Raw genomic sequence first — 22,728 nt, forward strand, 5'->3', positions numbered from 1 at the left:
GGATGGACGTTGCACGGTTGCCCTTTTTTTTTAACTGAAGATGAAGAAGGAGTGCAGTTGCGCTCCTCTGCAAAAAATGGTAAAACAACAACTGAACCCACACCCCAGCTGCCATGCAACTCCACGCCCATTTTATGGTCCCCTCTACAAGTGGAGATGACAGAAGGACCCAGGAGGAGCTACTACATGGACCACGCTCCATGGGATGGTCCCGGGACTGTGGAAAAATCAGGTTTTCTATGTTTCCCTATATCCCGGAAAAAGTCCTTAGTTGTCCCTGGGATCTCCATGTGTGTCATTTGGATGCACAGGGACAATCCAAGGACTACTCTGGGATATAGGGCTGGTGTAGACATGCCCTTGGTTAATAAATGCATTCCCTTCATATGTTTGACAAAAAGTCCAGTCCTTTTCATGATTAAGACTCTTGGTGGTAGTTCTAAAAGGCAGTTGCAATGCTTTATTCCTAATGTCTTAAAAAGATTCTAGGGCTGAGTGAAATTGGTTCTCCCAAAAGTCTCCACTCTACATTAAGGTGTGAAATTGCAAGGAAATTTAGCTAAACGTACTTGTAGGTAGATGGGTGGGTGGTGGAATTCTCCAACAGTTGTGTGTGATGTGTGTGTGGGCGAGAGAAAAGTCTCAGAAAATGAAATTCTGTTTTGGGTCATTTAAATCTAGATGCTCGACTCTTGTTGTGGGTGGTAGAATTGGGATAGGATTTAAGTGAATATTTTCTCTCTGTGTGTGTATGAAATTCTCCCACAGTTAAGGAGGATTCCCTGAAAACAAAATTATCAGATAATTTCTTGTTTTCTGAGAAATGTAAGCCCAGCTCTAGCTAGTGGGTCTCATCCTTCCTTCACCTCTTTGGACCAAACCAGATGATACCTTAAATGCAAGTATGCATTCAATATTTCTTGATTTTACTTTGGGGAATCCAGCAAATGCTCCTTTCAATCATGGCAGGGACCTTGTTCCACCTGGAGGGGGGTTAACTCTTCTTTCCCCAGGAGGGAACATGCCATTGGTGTCAATGGTAAATTCGGGGAAGATTTTCACTGGGACTACAGTGCAGGGGGGATGGGTTAGCTTCCATCCCCAACATACTGCAGCCCTAATCCCTCCATGGCAGTTGTGTTTTTTTAAAGGCAAAATCAAGACATGCAAAATGCATACACTTATGGCTCTCTGGTCTGTGTTCACACCTGACAGTGTGACTTTACCATGGAAGGAATCCACTAAATCCACACCTCATAATTAATCTAATGTATGCATAACTAATGTGTAAATGGGCACAAACAATTGTGTCTAAGCAATAAACACTTCCAGGAACCTATTTTTCTTGATACTTCCCCTGCCTATCATGCCAAAAAGACTGGGATTCCTAACTGTTGGTTCAGAGCTTCCCCACGAATAACAATCTGCTTCCTTAACTTGGAAGAGCGCCAGGTACTTACAGTTTCCAAATGTTTAGTTGAGCAGGTTTCCAGAAGTTCTTGATTTCTTTTTGTCAAATGGGGTGGAAGTCATTTCATTTTATCCCAACTTTTCTTCCATGAGTCTCAAGGTGGCATTCATAGAATTCTCATGAGGTCTTCCATCCAGGCAATGTTACTGCATTTGATGCTTTCAGGCCATATCCTAGGCGCTCAGGATTCTAATAGCCAGGTTCAAACCAGACAGAACACTCAGGGCATGTCTACACCATAGGGTGTAGAGGGAGGGAGGGGGAGGATTGCAGACTTACTGGCTTCTGTGATCCTCCCCCAGAGTCTTGATGGCTGCATGACGTCCCGGAAGGACGTTGTGGCTGCCATTATTTTCCCTGAAGAGGGAGGAAGAGCACGACTGTAAGAAAAAAAGAAAAGAAAAAAACCCTGACCCCGCTGCCCACCCCTGATGGGCACGGACTGTCCCCGTGCAGCTCTGTACCCAATTTATGGTCCCCACTACATGTGGGGACAATGGGAAGACCCAGAGCAGTGGCCACATGGCCTGTGCTCTACTGGATGGTCCTGGGATGACAGAAAAGTCAGATTTTCCACGGTTCCTTACATCCCAGGGAAAGCTTCTGGTCATCCTGGGTTGCCCCTGGGATCCCCTGTGTGTCACTTGAATGCACAGGGATGATCTAAGGATTACCCCGGGATATAGGGCTGGTGTAGACATGCCCAGAGTCTCCCCCCACAACTAAAATGAGCTTGTGAATTTGAGGAAAGCAATTGTACGTGGGAGGTTCTTAACCGTTGCACTTCCTTTTTTCTATCCCTGTTACAATCGCCTTCCCAAGCTATGTTTTCCCCATGGTAGAAAAAGTACATTTGCCCTGTGGTAGAAAAGATACATCTACCTACTTGTTTTTCACCATACTGTGTAAATGTGTGGAGGGGGGGGGAGAGAGAGAGAGAGAGATGCAACGAGGACAGAAAAGGGCAACTAAATTTGCATGGCTTTAAAAGGGTGTAGGATAAATTCCTGGAGGAGAAGGCTATCAATGGCTACTAGTCTTCATGGCTAAGTGCAACCTCCAGTATCAGAGGCAGTAAGCCTGCATACACTAGTTACTGGGGAACATGGGGGGGGGGAGGGTGATGTTGCACCATGTCCTTCTTGTGAGTCCCTCATTGACATCTGGTTGGCCACTGTGTGAACAGAGTGCTGGACTAGATGGACCCTTGGTCTGATCCAGGAAGGCTCTTATGTTCTTATGAAAGGATTAAGCAGCCCTTTCTGCCAGTGTTTGTCAGGCAAGCTGCCTATTTCCAGACCTGGGAACTGTCCACTCTCTGTCTTAGCAGGATTTGGTCTCAGTATTGATCCTCATCCAGTTTATCAGTACATTTAGACACTGGTCAAAGAACTGCACAATCTCTCCTGATTCAGATGTAACAGAAAGCTGGAACTCCAAATCTCCTAATGATCGCACCAAATGGCTTCAGATAGATGGTGGATCATATTTGGGACAAGATGGTTCCTTATGACACTCCCTGGCATAATTGCTGGGGTATTTATGTGAAAAACAATCACCCAGTTCTACTCACTGTAACAAGCCCTGCAAGCTGAAGCAAAACCATGGTAAGACAGTGCCCCCTACCTCCAACTGATGGAGATGGTCCAGTAGGATACTGCGCTCAATAATATCAAAAGTTGCTAAGAGACTGAACAAGATCAACAAGGTTATTCCCAAAGGTCCCAACCATCAGGATTGACCTTTTAGGGAGGCGCTTAGGGCTGCAGCCTAGAGGAGGAGACAACAAAGCCCTATTCTGTAAGCAGATCACCATTTGATGTTCTCCAGATCCAAGCTATTGTTTGAATAATACTTTCTAGATTACCTCCTTTGCTTTCAGGAATTAAACACAGAGTGGTATGATAAAAATGAAATACTTTCTACATGGAAATAAATTCTATATGAAACTATTACCTTAATCTCCTTCTTAATTTACATTTAAAAACTGTCTGACTTGAGAAGAATCTGCTACTTTTTCTCATTCCTGTCAAATAAGATTACCTTTTTTCCTTTCCATTTTTTATTCTATAAGCCAACTGGTTAAGGCTTGGGGGAAGAGATGTAGTTGGAAGTTGGCTGTATAGTTGATGAAGAGAAATATTAAATGTCCTTGAGTTTTATTTCTTTTCTCTTTTGCTTGCATTTTTTAAAAGTGTAAACTCTTCAGGGAAACAAGTGTTTCCCCCCATTCATTAAAGATTGCTGGTGTATTTGTTTGTATATTTTCTTGAGGCCAAGGATTTCTCTTTTTAATGGCTTTTCTGCTTTTGCAGAAAAGCCACTTTGCATGTTGCAAGAAATGGTGAAAAGAAGACATGGGAGTGATGTGTGCTTTTGCTTTTGTGTTTCTGGTGTAGTGTGTGATGAAAGTAGACCTTGTGCATCTCAGTACAAGGTAGATGCCAAATGGCCCATCATCAGTGTGAAAGAGGGGAACATAAAAAGGGAAAGTCATTCATGTGTCTGGTTTTCACTGCTTCTTGTAACCTACAAACTCCCACTTATTTGGTTGAGCAGTGATTCAGATTCTGCCCCGCCCCCCAGTACAATTGTGCCTTTATTTGCTTACCTTTTAGTGTACTCTTGGCAAGTGCTGCAGACTCTCTTGATGCCTGTTTTGAGCATCACCTCTGAGTCTTTGTTGTTTTTAAGATGATGCCTTCGTAGCTTAGAGCTTCATGCCTTCGTAGCTTAGAGCTTCACAGGACACAAAGGATGGTGAGATTCACATTTTTCATCCTAGTGAGTGTGAAGACTTGCTAAGGAGAACACGAAAAATGCAGTTTGTATCGCACACCTGTAGCTTGCATGCAAGTACATGGTCAGTTTGGCTGAGAGTTGAGAATCAACTGGGAGGGGATCTACACTAGTATATGAAATGCTGTTTTCACAGGCATTGAATGTTTTATTCTTGACTGATTTAAAACGTAGCTGGTTTTAAAACGTTTACTTGCATTTTATCTTTCCATGGGAATGCGTTCCTTTTGGCCACACTAAGAAAATACTTCTGTTTTATTTTGCGCGTGAGGTGCCTCCTCCTCCTATGTCCCGCATCTGTCCTGCTCTTCCCGTTCCATGGCTGCCTCCATTCAGTAACTGACACAGGGTGCAGTGGGCTTTCTTTTTCTCTCCTCCCCCCCCCCATTCCCTGCTCCTTTTACTGTTTGGGTTCTGAGGGTGTCGGTGGCTGAGGCAGGCAAAGGGAGCGTGAGCCGCTCGCCTTCAACCGAAGCCACGAGCTCCTGAGTTCTGTGTGTGTGTGTGTGTGTGAGTGAGAGAGAGAGAGAACGATAGTGAGTGAGGGAGAGAGAGCGCAAGAGAGAGTGGGATGGAGGGAGGGAAGGAAGGAGGAGAGTGAAGTGGGGGGGAGGAGAGGGAGGGAGAGAGGAGAAGTGGCTCAGCGAGCAACTCCCGGCAGCGCGCCACAGACTCGTAAACGGGGAGAGAATGAGAGCGCGCGAAAGCAGCACCAGCCTTCCCCAACCTGGTGCCTTCCTGATCTTTTGGACCACAAATCCCAGCATTCCTCACCATTGGCTCTGCTAGGTAGGGCTGATGGGAGTTGAAGTCCAAGTATCACAGAAAAAAACGGCTCCATCTTTGGGCGCGAAAATTAAATAAACACGCCCCCCCCGCAATGCGATTGGCTAATTAAGAAGGAAAGGAAAGCTAATTAATACGGAGAAATTGGCCACATCATAACAAATACGAGCTATTTCAGAAAAGTTCAAAATAAAAACTGGAGAAAACACTTCAATAAAATGTCAAAACCTGAACGTCATGTGGCATAATACTACGAAAGGCACACTTAAAACCGGTAAGACACGTTCTAACTAGACTAGTGTAGATTTCTTCCAGGTGAACATTAAGAGGAAATGGAAACAAATTATTCTGTTATTTCCTCTGTAGCACAGCAGGACAAAAACATATGAAAAGGAAGGAACACAGAGAAAAGGGTGGGGGAAGGTAGTTCGCCAGGTGGCCAAAGGTCAGGAATGCTGAAAGTTCAAGTCCAAACATCTAGAGATCTACTTTCTGCACACCAATCATAAGGTACTCTCATTTACAAGGAAGAGTCCAAATTTGTTACCTTATAATCCAGCCTCCTTTTGAGCCAGGGTTGACCATGATGCATCTTCTGCCCTTGTGTTCAGTACCAGCTTCCGGCCTGGAACGTATGGGTTGAATATATATTTGCAGTACAATCTCCTGCTGAAGGAGATGTTTACTGAAATATTTGTTTTTTATTCTGCTGCATTTTCATCATTGTGAGAAATGGATAAATATGTTACTTTTTCATATTGCAATGCTTGGCATAAGAGGAAATATAAGGGCTAATGCATTATTAAAAACCATAAGGGCTTCTGAAAGAGGTCAGCTAAAAGCAATGTTATAGCTACTGGAACGTTATAGAAAAACAGGAAAGCATAGCAGGTGTGGGACTTTCCAGTTGAGATAATAAGGATAACATGAAAATTGTGGTCAGGCTTGTGGTCAGAAGAGTTAGGTAAACTGGGCACGGACTGAAACACATTTGTTAACTGTCAGAATTTATGACTTTGTGGTTAGAGTAATGGGAGAGGAAGTGAAACACATCTGCTAACTTTCGATAGTTATGAATTATTAGGTAGAGAAATGAGAGGGGGCCTAATTAAGGGAGCTTGATCATAGGAAAATTAAGGCTTAATATGGAAATAGGTAAGCAGGAGTGGGTGGAATATCAAATGAGGGAGGTAAAGAAGTAAACGGGAGGAGTTACTAGGCGTACCGGGATAGGCTGTAACCTCTGGAGTCTCTGACCAATGGAGACACAGGGGAGGGACCGCTTCGGCTGGGCTTAAGGGATAAAAAGACTATGCACTAACTGGTGGGTGTGCCTACTTTGCTTGGGCACCCAGACTTGCAAGTTTGTATCAATAAAAAACAGAGTGTTAACTTTCACCATTTTGTCCAAGAAATCTTCATTTCAAATCACGTTTCTAACATCATTGATGCTGATTTTATTAAATATAATTGCCTCATTTTATCAGAATGTAAGCCTATGTGGCAGGGTGTAGCTGTTTTATTCTTTTACTATGTACAGCACCATGTACATTGATTGTGCTATATCAATTATTATTAATAATAATTTAATGTAAGACACCTTGAATGTATTTTATTCAGAAATGCACGATAAATGGAAATTAACTAAACAAACCAAGGCAATATTCCATCTTCTTCCACTTCTAGCTGTTCTTAATTTTTCCCCTTAGGGATACATTTGAACATTGAGTATAACTTTTTATATGATTAGGGCTGTGGCTAGATGGGGCGATATCCCAGGGATCATCCCGGGATCATCCCTGTGCATCCCTCCCTTGCCCTGGGATATCATCCTACCCTTTAATCCTGGGTTTTCCCACAGTCCTGGCTGATCCCAAGACTGCGGGGCATGTGGCTGGGCGTCCCGTTTTCATCCCGGCTCCTCGTGCATAAATACAAGGAACCGGGACCCAGGCATGGGGCACGGAGCTCCTCAGGAGCTCTGTGCCCATCGGGGGTGGGGTGGGGGAGCGGGAGGTGTTTTTTTAAAAAACAAACAAACAAACAAACACTTACATTTTGCACAGGAGCTCTCCTGCACTCTTTTCTGATTAAAAAACAACAACACAAAATGGCGGGCGCGACATCGTCTTCCTCCCAGGACGTTGCGCACTGCATGTAGACGGGGGGGGGGGGATCCTGTGATCATCATAACACGAGATTCTCCCTGCTCCCTCTCTCTACATAGGTATGGTGTAGACATGCCCTAGGTCACTCTTATAAGTTAGTAAAGCAGTGCTTGCTTTAAGATGACTGCTAGAAACTTTCGGCAGTTAATTTTGAGCCCTGCAATCTGAAATACAGTAGCTTGGGATGTTCATTCTGCACCTGCAGAGAAAATTGTTCCTTAGCATCTTCAGGCTACCTTTTCCTCATCGCCACATTAGGGATGGATAGATCAGTGTATTTTTGGTCTGTGTCACATTCACACGTGTCAATTCTGTCCCAGTCCCACATCAATTCAGTTTAAAAAGAAAAAAAGAAAGGAAATAAACTGCCCGACAATAGTTACATAAACATATTTTCTCTCAAAAGAAGTTTTTCTGGACATATTTTCTGTAAAAAATATGCACATGTAATCATATTTTATATGAAAATATACATTTTAATTTGTGTGTGTGTGTGTGTGTGTGTATGTGTGTGTGTATGACAGTAGCTGCTTTGCAACATTTGGAGAAGTCCAGTGGGTAGTTATATTCTGATCCCCGTATTAGTCCAGGACATTTGGATTGAGTCAGTTTCGGTCAGAATTCGGAAAGGTCGAATTCCTCAAGAAGCATCTCTACTGCTGATAGCTAACCTGCATATATTTGGAATTATGGTATGGGGTTCTGTGATTTTTATTTTTTGTGGTCTTGTGAATCGGATCTGAAACCTTGGAGAGTCATGGCTCAGTGGTATAGCTTATGGCTTACATGCAGAAGGCCCCAGGTTCAATCCCCAGCATTTCCAGGTAGGGCTGGAAAAACTCCTGCCTGAAACCCTGGAGAGCCACTGCCAGTCAGAGTCAACAATACTGGGCTATATGGACCAAGGCTCTGATTCACGATGAGCAGCTTCCTGTGTTCTAACATTCCTAAGCCCACTGCCAGACATTAATGAGCTAGATGGACCAGTATTCTGAACCAATATAAGGCAGCATCCTATGCACATCTTCTTCGTACATATAAGCGAAGGACTATAATTGTATTTTAAACATTAGATTGTCTGATACGGATCTAAACATTTGATCACTTCTTGAATTTCTGTAATACTTTCATTGCCAGAATTCAAGAACAAACACCAAAGACCTCTTTAGGAGCACTGAAACACTTCTGTGTGTGCCCTGGGGTTTCCGTTGCTTTCTCTGACATTTTTGGAAGGAGGAACCTCAGAAGTCCATTTGTGCATATGGCGCTTCCCATCTGGGTTAGTTGAACTCCCTTTGCCACAGAGAGCGACCATATGAGTCGGAGCAGCATTCAGATGGATATTGTATCTATAGCTATCAGTCATCCCTCCAGAAGAGCGAAGGCTGCCATTTTTGTTTTCCTTTTCATTCATTTTACAGCTGCTGGAGATTTCTATACATAATCACAGCTTCCAATAATTTTATAGTTGCATATTGTATGATGAGATGAAAGCTGTACCCAACTAATAATAAAAATAGCTATTTACGGGTAATTACTGGGCTACAATGGCCTATGGTAGGTTGTCCAGCTTCCTAGAAATTAGCTGGTATATTTATGTCAGGCCACACAATATGACCCATCGAGCCAATTTCAACAGTCCACCAGCCTGGCATTGTAACTTCTCAGGTGCTTGACCACTCCTTCCTCTTGCAGTTCCAGCTGGCATTCTGTATTCAGTGTGAGACTATTTTGCAACCATAATTCTGTTTCCGAGGATAAGAGAGTGAAATACATTCCTTATTTGTGGCAGAGGAAAATGGGTACCCTTTATTTCCACCTTTATAAGGCCTGCAGGTACCTCAGAGTTATGCTACAAACTGACCCCTATCATGTTTTTGTATGGTTTTGTACTATGAGAGTATGAAGCTTTGAAATAGCAACACTCTTTCGAGATGTTACATTAGGGCCAAGTGAATTAATTGAGAGAGGGTGAGAAATACACCCAATCAATGTACTAATCTGGGTTCTGTGCCTAGGCATGTGTTTTATTGAACACATGTAGATCAGGACAGGAGCTTCCTGTGTCATTCCCCCCACTCCATGATTTAATTTAGTCCTAACATGACATCTGAAAAGTGTAAGTGTGAAGTGACTACATAAGCTGTGTTTAACGTGCAGCATGGTAGCTGCCAAAATATTGAACAATGTCGACATCCTTCCATATGGCGAACAATTTGTGTTAGCAAGTTTCTCAGGTGCCGCTAAAATAGGTGCAGCAATTTTAATTATGCCATCAAAAAATCCTCATTTATGGGCATCTATACAGTTTTGTTTTCAACGGTGGCTGTACTATAATGATAACATGCTGTGGGCTTCGTGGGGCAACAATGAGGAAAAACGTAATAATATATTGGTTTGTTACTGTATTCTTATTTTGTTATTGAACCCATAATTTGGAGAAATTGTTTTTTTCTTCAGGCAATACATGTGAATGTGGTTTCCTTTGTTACTAAGAGACCTACTGTAATTAGCTAAACCCAATTTCAAGCTTTCTGGCACTGGCCCAGATTATTAAATGAACATCAAAAGTCCAAGTATCACCATGCCAATACAGTAAAGAAATCAGAAACTGAAAAGATTATGAAAGTTAGGATGAGTCTTAAAAATGACAAATAAAATATTTTGAATAGCAAATAATTTATGCAAAATATGTTACAAAATCTAGGATGCTAAATAAATAATACAATGTACTCTCTTTTGACATTTTCTATTTCCATATTTCTTTTTAACAATATTCTGAAGGTATTTTTTCGCCATTAAGAATTGCTTTATACAAATGGGGGAATTCATGGGTTTTTTAAAAATTTCATTGATGAGGTCATTGTAAAATTCTTGGGAGAAATATTGAGAAAAATAGATTTGTGGTTAAATAATTTCTCTTTATTTATATATAAAAAAGAATTGTTACTAGTATATGAAACTTTTTTTTGTCCTAACAGTATGGAAAATCCAGGTATTCTTGAATCCTTATCCCCTAGTGAAAACATCTTAAGATAAATCTTCCAACAGCACAATCCTTTACATGTCCATGTTCTGTATTTAGGATTTTGTATCCCATACTACTCTCCTATCAAGTCAATGGATGGACACAGATGGGAGTAGGAGATCTTCTCATTTTTGGTGGTGGTGGGGACTTTCCATTTATAGTGACCTTTTTTGCTTTGTTCTGTTAGCCTTTGTCTAAAAATGGAGGTGGAGTAGCTGTACCCTGGAGTATGTAGTCAGTCATGAGCCTACTTCCTAACTTTGGGCTAGTTCACACAGTACCCCACAGAACGATCCATCCTGGATGGTGGAGAGACTGAAACAACTGGGCATGTTTAGCCTGGAGAAGAGAAGATTGAGGGGAGATGTGATAGCACTCTTCAAATACTTAAAAGGTTGTCACACAGAGGAGGGCCAGGATCTCTTCTTGATCATTCCAGAGTGCAGGACACGGAATAACAGGCTCAATTTACAGGAAGCCAGATTCCGGCTGGATATCTGGAAAAACTTCCTGACTGTTAGAGCAGTATGACAATGGAACCAGTTACCTAGGGAGGTTGTGGGCTCTCCCACATTAGAGGCATTCAAGAGGTAGCTGGACAACAATCTGTCAAGTATGCTTTAGGGTGGATTCCTGCATTGAGCAGGGGGTTGGACTCGATGGCCTTATAGGCCCCTTCCAACTCTACTATATGATTCTATGAACGCATTCAAAAGTGCCTCGTACCACACTTGTTTTTAAGGTAATATGGTAATGCCGGCATTGCATGCATACGCCCATTCATATGTAGCCCAATTGATATGTTCCTTCCCATATATATATATATATATATATATATATATATATATGGAGTGTTCAGGTCAACACATTATAAGTGCAAATGGGCATATGCTTCCACCATGCAGATAGGGTCCCTGGTTAGGTGAACGCCACTGCAAAAGATCTTTTTGACACATTTGTTGTGCTGTGCCAAGCCGGGATCTATGCCCATGGTGGAATACTCAGACGGCTACATCAACGCCTCCTCATCCAGCCAGAGATAACAAAACCAAAAAGACTGTCAGCATAGATGGAAAATAAACCTTAAAAGAATTGGTGTGGCTTGATTCTACATTTCATCCCTCTTCTGTTGTCTGTTGTGTTTTAACTGCATTTCGAAAAGAAACGGTCAAGCTCCTTTGGAGTTCTTGTCTTTCAAGACAATTTTTCACATGCATTGAAATATGCATGTCAAATATTTTCTTTTTAATTATAGAAACCTGGAAATTTGTATATTGTTATCAGGGCAATGTTGAAACACCCCTAAAAGATCCTTGGTGTGCGTGATGCTGGTACTTTCACAGATTGAAAGTTTCAAGAATTAAAGCACATTTAATTGTCATGGCTACCCAATTACATTATCTTGCATTATAGTGAGAATAAATAAAACTACATTCTGGTCTGCCATTAACTGCTCCCCCCACCACACCCGCTGCACTCAGGTAAAAGTTTGTTGCTGTGGTTACTGCCTTTGTATTCAATGCGCTCTTTTTGTCTGTGGTGCATTTTTCGTTTTGTTTTTTGATACAGTACTACATGAAGGAATAAAACAATGAGTCATTCATTCAGAGATGTGTTGTTAAAATATCCCTCTTTATCATTACATTTCATTGCTTTAGAAACCAGGCTGTAATTCAAGGCAACAGTTAATTCTGAGAACTGTTTTTTTTCTTTAAAAAAAAAATCTTTGATTTCTTTTTATAGGAAAAACACACACTTGTCTACGTAAGTTTGAACAATCCAACCCTCCATTTGGTTAAGGGATTATTTCTGGAACAAGTAGATAGAATTCTCTACACAGTCAGTGTGATAAAAATTGTGCATATTTTGCACAGAGCAGAATTTCATAATGAAGGGTTTTTTTCCTGGGCATAAAAGCAGTAACAAAACAGTTCCTACAAAACCGAGAAACTTTGAATATAACACAAGATATAACTTTTGTTAATTTAAAATTTTAGAAACTGAAATTTGTAAAGTAAGATGTAATTAAACCATGGTCCTGTACATACCAGTACATCTCAGTATATTGAAACTTTACAATATGAAAAAATACATTAGATCTGTACAGTGTTTTTCTTTTTTTTACAGGTAGGTAGGATGAGTTTTGAAAAAAGATTTATTTTAAGGATCATACTCTGTTTTTAAAGTCAAAAAATACTGCACAACTTAGCTAATTACAAATTGTAGACTTGAAATACTCTGCGTCTGAATGTGTAATTCCTTTTATTTATTTTTGAAACGGAACAGGAATTTTGGAATCCATCGCTGAAGAAATCTTCTTCATTTCATCCTTCATGTGAAATAAAAATTGGGTGGCAACTCTGGGCTGCACTTCATACGCCAGCTGAGTGTGATCACTGATTTCGGGCTGCTGTTGTGATTGTGCTCAGATCCAGATCAGTCTCTAAATGTGTCTCAATTGTTTCTTCCTGTGCATTTGTTTCATAGGGCTTATGAGCAAGAAGTTCATGATGGACACCACAGTAACTTATCGTGGGCTGATCATATGCAAGAAACGTTGACACATTCATAGATAAAGGTATCTGAAGAAGGAAATAAATATGAGAAATAGTTAGTAAAGAGGCACTGTAGGGCCAAACTAGACAGGAAATGCTTAGCTGCAACTGTTACTATTTTTTAAAAAGTTTAATATCAGCCACAGGAGGAGGGAAACTAATTTGGACTGCGGTGCTGGAGAAGAGGTTTTTTAACTTTTTCACCCTGCGATATTTCCAGGATAACATCCATGTTTTCCACTACAGTTTTCCCCATGGGACAATACATTTTTCATCAAGAAATTCAGATAGGGGATAGAATTAACTACCCCCCTCCCCATATCACGGGGTTTTGTTTCCACTATTACATTTAAAAAACAACAACAGTGTGAGACTGATCACAGATCTCTTGATGTCATGCCTCATTTCATCCTTAGCATTATGGTTTGTGAGAGGGAGTAAGTGAAAGTGATGATGGATACCTGTAGCGTTGGCACGGGTGTGTAATGCACAGTGTAAGAATGCCTATAATAAGAACGCTTGGCCTAAAATGACAACAACTATCATAATAACATCCCTTTAGATTTAAAGGTACCTGCCCCAAAAGCTCAGCTAAGGATTTTATTTATTTATTTGCATTCATTGCCGCAACCATCTTATGGGATGAACCATATTGTGAGACCTTGAATGACAAATTGTTAAAAATAATGATAGAATTGTAACACTGGGATTTTTTCTATCAAATGCTGGTGTAGCATAGTGGCTCAGGGTATATTTTTATACATAATTATTAGGGAGTAAATTTCATTGAATTCAGTGGGACTTACTTCTGAGTAAACATGTTTAGGGTTTGCCTAGATTGTCTTAGGCAAGCTACAGTTTTCTTTCTCCCCAACTACAGACTTACCTCATGGGGTATTTGGTGGGTGGTGGTTTGAGGATCGTAAAAAGAATGTGTGTGATGCAGTCTGAACATTCAAAAAGCTATGTAAATGCTAAGTATCTCCAAGCCCCATACACAAGGCAATATAATTTCTATGTCACCTCTCCCCCTTCTTCCCAATTCATGTATAAGCAAAGAATAAGTGTCAGGTGCACTGTCTCAAATGACTCCAAGTGGCACACAATAGTGAAAGTAGAAAAACTTCGGTGTCACTCGCCAATCTGACCTGGAAGAATCTCTAGTTTGAACAATCTATAAAGTTTTCTGTCTTGCTTCCTTTTTTAACTGTGATACAAATCCAACAAGCCAACAACCTGCTGTGTACATTGTGGCAATCCCTGATTCACAAGATGAAGGAAAAGAAATCAAGGGTGCAGTAAGATTCCTGCAGGGCATGTAGCACCAAATGGCTCAGGCACACTTCCTTAAAACCACCTACAGCAATTCACTTTGAAAGCTCAGTGGCCATCTGCACCAAACTTCTTTGTATTGGAGTACTGGTTTATGTACTCCAACTTCCTGACTGTTAGAGCAGTATGACAATGGAACCAATGACCTAGGGAAGTTGTGGGCTCTCCCACACTAGAGGCATTCAAGAGGCAGCAAGACAGCCATCGGTCAGGTTTGCTTTAAGGTGGATTCCTGCATTGAGCAGGGGGTTGGACTCTACTATTCTATGGCCTTAGCTAGACCTAAGGTTTATCCCGGGATTGTCCCAGGGTCATCCCTGTTCATGTAAATGACACACAGGATATCCCGGGAGCAGGCAGGGATGATCCCGGGATAAACCTTAGGTCTAGCTAAGGCCTATGATTTTATGTGGCTCTCTCTGGTGGTAGTTTTGCATTGCAGCATAGCACTTGCCTGTGCTGGTCCTTTGGTCCTTTCCACTTCCATGAAATAAGCCCTAGATTATAGGTGAAAGAGCTGGGAACCTCTTTCTGACCTTGATGGACCACAGCTCTGCCATTAGAACCTAAATACTATGTCATACACTTATCCAGCTCTTTCTTGAAACCAGTGAACTTTTTACTCCCACATAATGAAGTATCCTGGCAAGGTGGGGTTTTTGGGGGGAAGGTGGTGGTTGCTCCTTTATAATTTATATTTTATTATTTTAAAATATGCTTGCCAATTCAGCAACACAGCTTGGTCTATAAAAGTTCATTAGCTGCCTGCCACAAAGGCTTACATATATCATGTGTCAAATAGAAGTATTTCATACTGTGTGGGTGGATGGTGAGAAAAGAGTTGCTCAACTAATTAATAGTTAGAGGTCCCCAGCTCTTCCTTTATTGCCAAAGTAAAGGATTTCATATCGTGGTAGCCAAGCTCTGTGTTCTTATTTATTTGATACATTGTCTTAATAGTTTTCAACCACTGACTGATAGTGAACTAGCTTTTTCCAGTGGCCCACATACAAACAAAACTCATTATCTTAATCGCACCATCTGCCTCTGTGGCTCCTTTTAACTCAAATATGGATCTTCTCAATAAGCATATCATAAAGTCCCAGGACACAGTCTGAAGATTTGGTAAAGCTCAGCAGGCTGATGGCCAGTGTCTGGATGGTGGAGAATGAGCTGGGAATCCCATATGCTTTACCTTTAGTTTTATAGAAGAAAGGCAGAATATAAATGAGTAAATAAACATATGAAACCTGTCCAGGCATAATGTAAGAGGTCCATGGCAAAATCCTAATCGACATTTTATAATCTTACAAGCCTGGGTTCATAAGCAGTCTCAACCTTCCTGTTGATATGCTTGAGGTACTTGTGCATTGTTTAGGCATCTGCACCCTTGCAAAAGCCTGATGCTCGGGATCTAACTGCCTTCCCATCTTTTGCACAAGTGCGTCCATGCAGAGAGAGTGGTGCAACTTTGGTGGTCATCCTGGTGAGGGGAATGGTGATGCAGGAATGTAACTCCGGATAGAGGAATGAAGGTGGGTGGAGGAGTTACCATACCTTGATGCTGTAGCAATGCTTCTTCTATCCTTTTCATCCTGTACGATAAGATCTTTGTTCACCAGCAATGGGGATGGATTGCATATACATTTTTAGGACAATGTGGGTCAAGTAATAGTTTTCATCAGAGAAGACAAGCTTAATGAAAGATGAAGAAATTGGAAAGCTATTGCCTTTGGTTTAATTTTCACTGAAGAATCTTTCATTTGGGAGCAGTAACAGAGAACATTCTAGGTTCTTCTGGGGAATATCCAGTTTGGCACTACCACTAATGTAAATTATGTTGAACTAGCGTAAGTGCCCTCTAGCACAATACCAACAGTATTTGCTGGTGTAAGAATTTGTGAATCGGCAAAACGTGAGCTCACCAATATTCTCCGAATTCCATTTAGAAGCTCATTCTGATTTGAATCCAGATCAGATTGCAAGCTTTCTTTTCTTTTCTCATGAAATCTTTGCAGATTTGTTGCATATTTTTTTTCCAAATGTAAGCATCAATTGTAGGTATCTTTGATATGTATGTATTTTTCTCCCATTAATTAAAGCAAATTATTGTACTTTTTTTTAAAAAAAAAAGTATCAATTTTTCATGTGCATTTTTCAAATGTATGCCAGCTGTTGGACACATTTTTTGGGGTGTGTATGTCTGTGAATCACATTGCAAGTTCAGAAATGAACAGACTTTGACCATACATAGCACCCAAAACTGTGATCAATCTGGAAGTTGTGATAAAAATTCTAATAAGCATGAACTGAAACACATGTCTCATATAACCCTCGCATGACAGGAGTTCTGGGGAAACCTCTCATGCATACAAATACTATTGGGGTTGCATTAGAGCTTGCTTATGCTAGCACAACATAATTTCTATTAGCACTAGAGTTAAGATCGATACTGTTCTCTGTGCCTTATGAAGCTCCAAAGCTCGTCTCATCCTAATAGGCAATACTGCCTGATCCACCTGTGGTGCCCCCATGCTCTGGAACCAACATAATAACATTCCTGCAATACATTCTGCCTCAGTATCTGTTTCCTTATGGAAAGCAATTGCTCACTTTATGACCGTGGCTGCTGTGACCTCAGTATGTAAGAAAGGAATGATAGCAACGTTCCCAGCTGTGGGGGATTTTAACATTCCAGGAGCCAGGATTGTATGAAAAGTAGAAGTTTACCCCTCACTGAGGGAGATGTATTAAGAATTATTTTGGACAAGCTGAAATCATTGCCATGTTGACCACATCTGAAATGTCCTATAAGAACACAGAAAGAGCCATACTGGACCAGATGGTCCTTCTAGTCCAGCATTCTGTTTACACAATCAGATGCCTGTAGGAAGCCCACAAGTTTTCACGGTCTAGCTCCTTCCTATCTCTCCTCTCTCATCTCACACTATTGCCCCGCTCGTGCTCTTCGCTCCTCTGATGCCATGTTTCTCGCCTGCCCAAGGGTCTCTACTTCCCTTGCTCGCCTTCGTCCATTTTCGTCTGCTGCCCCTTACGCCTGGAACGCTCTTCCAGAACATTTGAGAACTACAAGTTCAACCGCAGCTTTTAAAGCTCAACTAAAAACTTTTCTTTTTCCTAAAGCTTTTAACACTTGATGTTGTGCAGACTTCTACTGTTACTTTCTACTGTTAGTTTTACCCTACCCTGTGCCTCCTTACCCTACCCTGTACCTGTTTGCATTCTCTTCCCCTCCTTATTGTTTTACTATGATTTTATTAGATTGTAAGCCTATGCGGCAGGGTCTTGCTATTTACTGTTTTACTCTGTACAGCACCATGTACATTGATGGTGCTATATAAATAATAATAATAATAATAATAATAATACAAGTTCCACAGGCCAAGGCCTTTCTCAGCTCTACGACCAGAGATCTATTAACTATGGATACTAGGGATTTTATATAGGACATCCTCCAAAAAATTATGTGTTCTACCACTAAGCTGAGCTAGGGCCACACCCTAAACATATTGTCATTCTTACTGTTGGCTAGAACAAACTCATTAGCTTTTATCTTCTTGAAGATGTTACTTGAAGATGAACATCTTGCAGAGTTTATTACTGTTTTTTTAAGTAGAAACAAGCTGATTTAGAAGTCAATATTTACCACAAAAATCACATATGAATCATGCTCTGTTTATATTAGTGAAAAAGCTAATAAAGTAAAATGTGTTTAATGTACAGTAATGGATAAAAAACACACACCCAGGCACACACTTGGTCCACATTACAGAATGTAGTTCATATGATTAATGGTGATACTTATGTTTTTGTAATCCACAGATAAAGAAGCCCTCTGTAATGTAAAAGGTCCTCATGTTCTTGGCAGACAATGTGGAACTTTTGGAAAACATATGTCCACACAACTGTACACTTCTGAATGAGAATGAATGTATATGAACTGCCTAGAACAAGCACCTTGATCTACTTATAGCATCTTATAGCTCTTGAAAGATTAATGCATTGAAACATCCATGTGGCCAGACTGTATGCTATAAATAATGCAAGCTTTAAAATCTAATACTAAATCCCATTACAGATATACATTTTCAGGTATGAATCCTGAGGATTTTATCTTCTTTTCTTCTGTGCAATGAATCCAAAATGCTTATTAAGGGTGAAGTTACCATAGTGCACTGCACGTGATCCATATCTGTTTACTCATGAAAATTCATGAATTAGAATTCTTGGAATTTCTGTTTTCTGAGACAACTACTTCGATTTGTTTTCTTGGGTAGAACCCTGTGTGTTTTGTTTTTATTCTTTCTTAGAAGAATACAATGAATTTACCTCAGGAAGCAGTGCAGAAATCTGGAAGGCAACAAAATGAGAAGAGTATACCGGGTTTTTGGTTCCCTGTGCAACTTAAATTCTGACAGTTCTTTTTAAACATTTTAAAACTCTTCTGGATTGTTTGTCTGCATTATAGCAATATTGAAAACTGCCCTTGTGCTAGTGGAAATTTTCATGAGCACTTCCAAGAGCAGTAGTAAACTAGCTCAAACTAGTATTTCTGGGCACATCTATTGGCAAAGCTTGTTCACCCTACAATGTGGTGTTTTGTCTTGTTTTACTATTGATTCTCAATCCTTCAAATTGAGATATATACAAAAAGAAAAAGTTTCACCGTAGAAATACACCATAAATAACTAAATAACTTTGTTTTGACATAACAGCCATTAAATTATATTTGGTCTTGCAAGAAAAACATCTATTATCCAAGTGTGAATATTACGCAATGTGAACCTACTAGTTCAAAAGTGCATTAAGTCCCCACTCCATAATACTCCTTCCTCCGTAAATGTGTCTGTTGCCTTTAGTCATTCTTTTAAAAAAATGGTTACTTGTTCTTGTTGGGTGAATATATATTTCCTATATCTATTTAAGTCACATTTCAAAACACAAAAGGCAGCATAGAATATATAATAATTTCAGTTTAAAACAGTTTATCTTTATTGCTCATGAGAAATAATTTTTCCTTAATCTCATACTTTCTACCAGAGGCACCACTAGCTTTGAGGACATGTTGGTTTCCCAGGTCCCGGCCCTGCTGACGCTCTTTATTTTATTTTTTTACTGGTGGGGTTGACAGGGTCAGTAGTGGCAATGGCTCCTCCATTTCCTTCCCATCATTGTCCTTTCCCTCTTAGCCCGCTGGCGAAGGAAGTGCTGCTGCAGTTGGCTGGGCAAGGCTGTTGCTGCTGCACAATACACCATTTTGAATTAAAGTATCCCCCCTTTAACTTTTGAGTAGCAGTGAACTGAACCAATCAGACACTGTCTTTGGGGAGGACAGCAGCCAATGAAGGCATAGGAGTGGCAAAAGGGTAGTTTTTATATCACTCCTGTGCCCTCATTGGCTGTGCCCCCCCCAAAAGCAGTGTCTGATTGGTTCAGTTGCTGCTACTGGAGAGTTAAGAGAGAGGGGGGGAACACCACTTTCATAGTGTGCCATGGATCTGCAGTTTTGTCTGGCTGACTGTCACAGCGCTTCCTTTTGCAAGTGGGCTGGACACAGGAGCCACCACCACCCACCTGACATGTGTCAGGGAGTCCTTAGTATGGGGGGGGGCCTCCTGAACCACAGCCCCCCAAATCTGTGCCTCACGGTGGCAAGGCCTTCCAGCCCTCTTTTTAGTATGTTTCTTGCAATAACATCACTTCAGCCTTTTCTTAAAAAGACCTTCAGTTTGCTACCTTTTAATTTAGCAGATTTTAGGGACAGTCTTGCCCTTCATCATCTCAGTAAGGCAAAATGAGACAGGCAACAATAACTTATTGAGATTACAGTATAATCACTAGTCTCTGTTCGTATTTTAATTATGAAATACTGAGTTGGATTAATGCCTAATGTCTCATATAGAACCAGAACCAGCATAACAATGGAGACATGATAGCTTTGCCATAATCTCTTCTATGCTTATAGAGAATTAGGTTCAATCATTGCAGTACCTTGTGAGCAATTGAACTGGGGGCCTTGCTAGATGAGGCCTTAGTGCGCCTTGAGAGCCGGTTTCCCTGCTGTGCGTCCACATGACGCACAGGGGAATCCGGTGCCAGGCACTGAGGCCTTCTCTAACGCGCCATAAGCGAAGTCGCTTATGGCACGCCTTTTCCGCAGCTCCGGCCTGAAGCCGGGGCTGGGAACGTCTAGAGACTTTCATGGCTTTTTGCGGCTACTTGCTTACTCACGAGTAGCCGCAAAAAGCCACGGACTTGGCACAGCGCTCATATGAGCGCTGTGCCCATCGGCCCGGGGGGGAAGAGAGGGGCAGGGGGAAGGCCGGACCCGGCAGGAGGGGGGGAGAGCAGGCATCGGGGATGGCAAGGGGGGAGGGCGGGTGAGAGAGAGAGCGCCTGGCGGCGCCACCGCCCAAGCATGCAGGCAAGCGGCGCTGCCAGGGCAAGGCTGGGGACAGGGAGGGGGGGCTTCGTTTTTTTTTAAAAAACGGACTTACCTGGTCCGGAGTCTTCGGGCCGCACGTGGCCCCTTTAAACTTAAAAAAAATGGCGGACACTGCAGGGATCCCGACGTCCCTGCGCGTCCCGCGTGTGGAAGCCAGGGCGGTGCGCACTAACGTCAGTGCGCCGTAGCCCCGCCTCCAGGCCGGCTTATCCGGCCGGGTCTAGCAAGGCCGTGGGTGTAGAAATGAGTCTGTTTTCCCCTCATGCAAATTTGTCTTGCTGATCAGGCATAAATGTAAGTACCGGCATAAAAAGGGTTTGATTCCAGGTGAAAACTAGCCACAAAGTGCTTCCCCACCTATACTTCCATTATCTTATTCACTCCCACCTTAGTAGCTTTTTGTTGCTATTCTGATCCTATGCTGACCGATCTCTCTTCACTTCCCCCACTGCTCAACTTTACATACTGACCTCTTAGTGATCTTTTCCACCTTGTCCTTGTCCATTTCCTCAGCTATCATAGGACCGGTGACAATAAATAAATGGTTATAAAATTGGAAGCAGAGCTTGGGCTAAGGACCGATGAAATAGCATGGGAATCTTACATTCCACTGAAGCTGAGTTCCATCCAGCCCTGTAGCCAGCCTTTCTTGTTAAGTGGGTCAGCTGCATTTCTGGGGTGGGGAGTGCAAAGCACCAGCCAATCCCCCCCCTGCCATGGGTGGAGAGTGCTCTTCGGGTATGAATGCAGTTTTATCTGTTGAATTGTCTCACCCTTTTTTGAGAGATCCCCAGAATACCACACTCAAAATTTTGACTTCACCTACAGCTATAGACCTCTTTCACCTGTGGTCTATCCCTGTGTTCCCACTCTTCATAAACTGAGCTGCTTTGGTAATGGCAGTGAGCTCCTCAGTTTGTCATTGACGCTGGATTAAAGTAGGGTGACCATATGAAAAGGAGAACAGGGCTCCTATATCTTTAGCAGTTGCATAGAAAGGGGAATTTCAGCAGGTGTCATTTGTATATATGGAGAGCCTGGTGAAATTCCCTCTTCATCACAACAGTTAAAGCTGCAGGAGCTATACTAGAGTCTCCATTTTAAAAGAGGGCAGGACTCTTGCAGCTTTAACTGTTGTGATGAAGAGGAAATTTTACCAAGTTCTCCATATATACAAATGACACCTGCAGAAATTCCCTTTTCAATACAAGTGTTAAAGATACAGGAGCTCTGTCCTCCTTTTCATATGGTCACCCAAATAAAGCCCCATCACATCTAGGTAGAAACACACAGCTCCCATTGCTTCTCTGACGTTGCTCTGACGTCGCTTCCTGAAAACAGGAAGTAACGAGGCCCATTCAGTCCAGCAGGAGACAGCAGCAACCGGACTTTTTCTGGGGTTTTTTGCGGTGCAAGAAAGGCCAGAAGGGGCGGAAGACGAGCGAGAGGCAGACGACGTCATGTGAGCAATCCATGAGTGCCCAGTAACGAGCATGCAGTAAAATGCTCATCGGATGTAGCTTAGGCCAGATCTACACCAAGCAGGATATAACACTTTGAAAACAGTTTGAAAACTGTATATTCAATGTGTCCTGGGCCTGAACAGTTGTCAAAACTGTTATAAACTGTTATAAAGCAGTAGCGTAGATCCTGCCATGGAGGCATCTCAGTTTTAGATTCCGTCCGAAAAACAAGCTTGTCCATATTATATGTTTAGGGAAGGGCAGAGAGAAAACAAATGCTTCAGGGCATGTTTGTTAACTCATCATTGAGGGTCCCTTCTTCTAGCCTTGTTCCTGACCTTGAGGTTTTCCTTTCTGTTGGACAATCAAGGGAAAACTTTTTAACTGGGTGCTATAGAAAGGACTAACTGATTAGAAATGACTTGAGGAAAGCAATTGGAATTCTTTTAACTTGTGGCTCGGTTCATTTTTCTGTCCAGAAACCCTGAAAAGGGTGCACGCTGAGCTGCACACATTGGGAAAATCAGAAATTAGGCCTGAGTTACAGTCTAGATGGGCCACTAGCTAAGTGTTGTGTGGATTTCTATTCTTCTAGGGCTGTTTTCATCCTTTGCTATCAAGTACTCAAGAAAAATAGCTGGTATGATTGTGAATACAGTA

General features: G+C 41.7%; 2 protein-coding genes across 2 annotated transcripts in view; one reads left to right on the forward strand and one right to left on the reverse strand.

The window, feature by feature from the left end:
* CTNNA3 (catenin alpha 3) overlaps positions 1-22,728 on the forward strand; it is a 902,456-nt gene that overhangs the window by 190,841 nt on the left and 688,887 nt on the right. The gene's annotated exons all lie outside the window — the stretch shown is intronic.
* LRRTM3 (leucine rich repeat transmembrane neuronal 3) overlaps positions 12,152-22,728 on the reverse strand; it is a 136,395-nt gene continuing 125,818 nt past the window's right edge. Inside the window, exon 3 of the mRNA XM_063133061.1 lies at positions 12,152-12,834. Coding sequence (XP_062989131.1) covers positions 12,646-12,834 — 189 coding nt within the window. The 3' untranslated portion in view covers positions 12,152-12,645. The remainder of the gene's footprint in view (positions 12,835-22,728) is intronic.

This window comes from Elgaria multicarinata, chromosome 8 (assembly GCF_023053635.1).
Source record: "Elgaria multicarinata webbii isolate HBS135686 ecotype San Diego chromosome 8, rElgMul1.1.pri, whole genome shotgun sequence".
In the NCBI taxonomy this organism is placed as follows: Eukaryota; Metazoa; Chordata; class Lepidosauria; order Squamata; family Anguidae; genus Elgaria; species Elgaria multicarinata.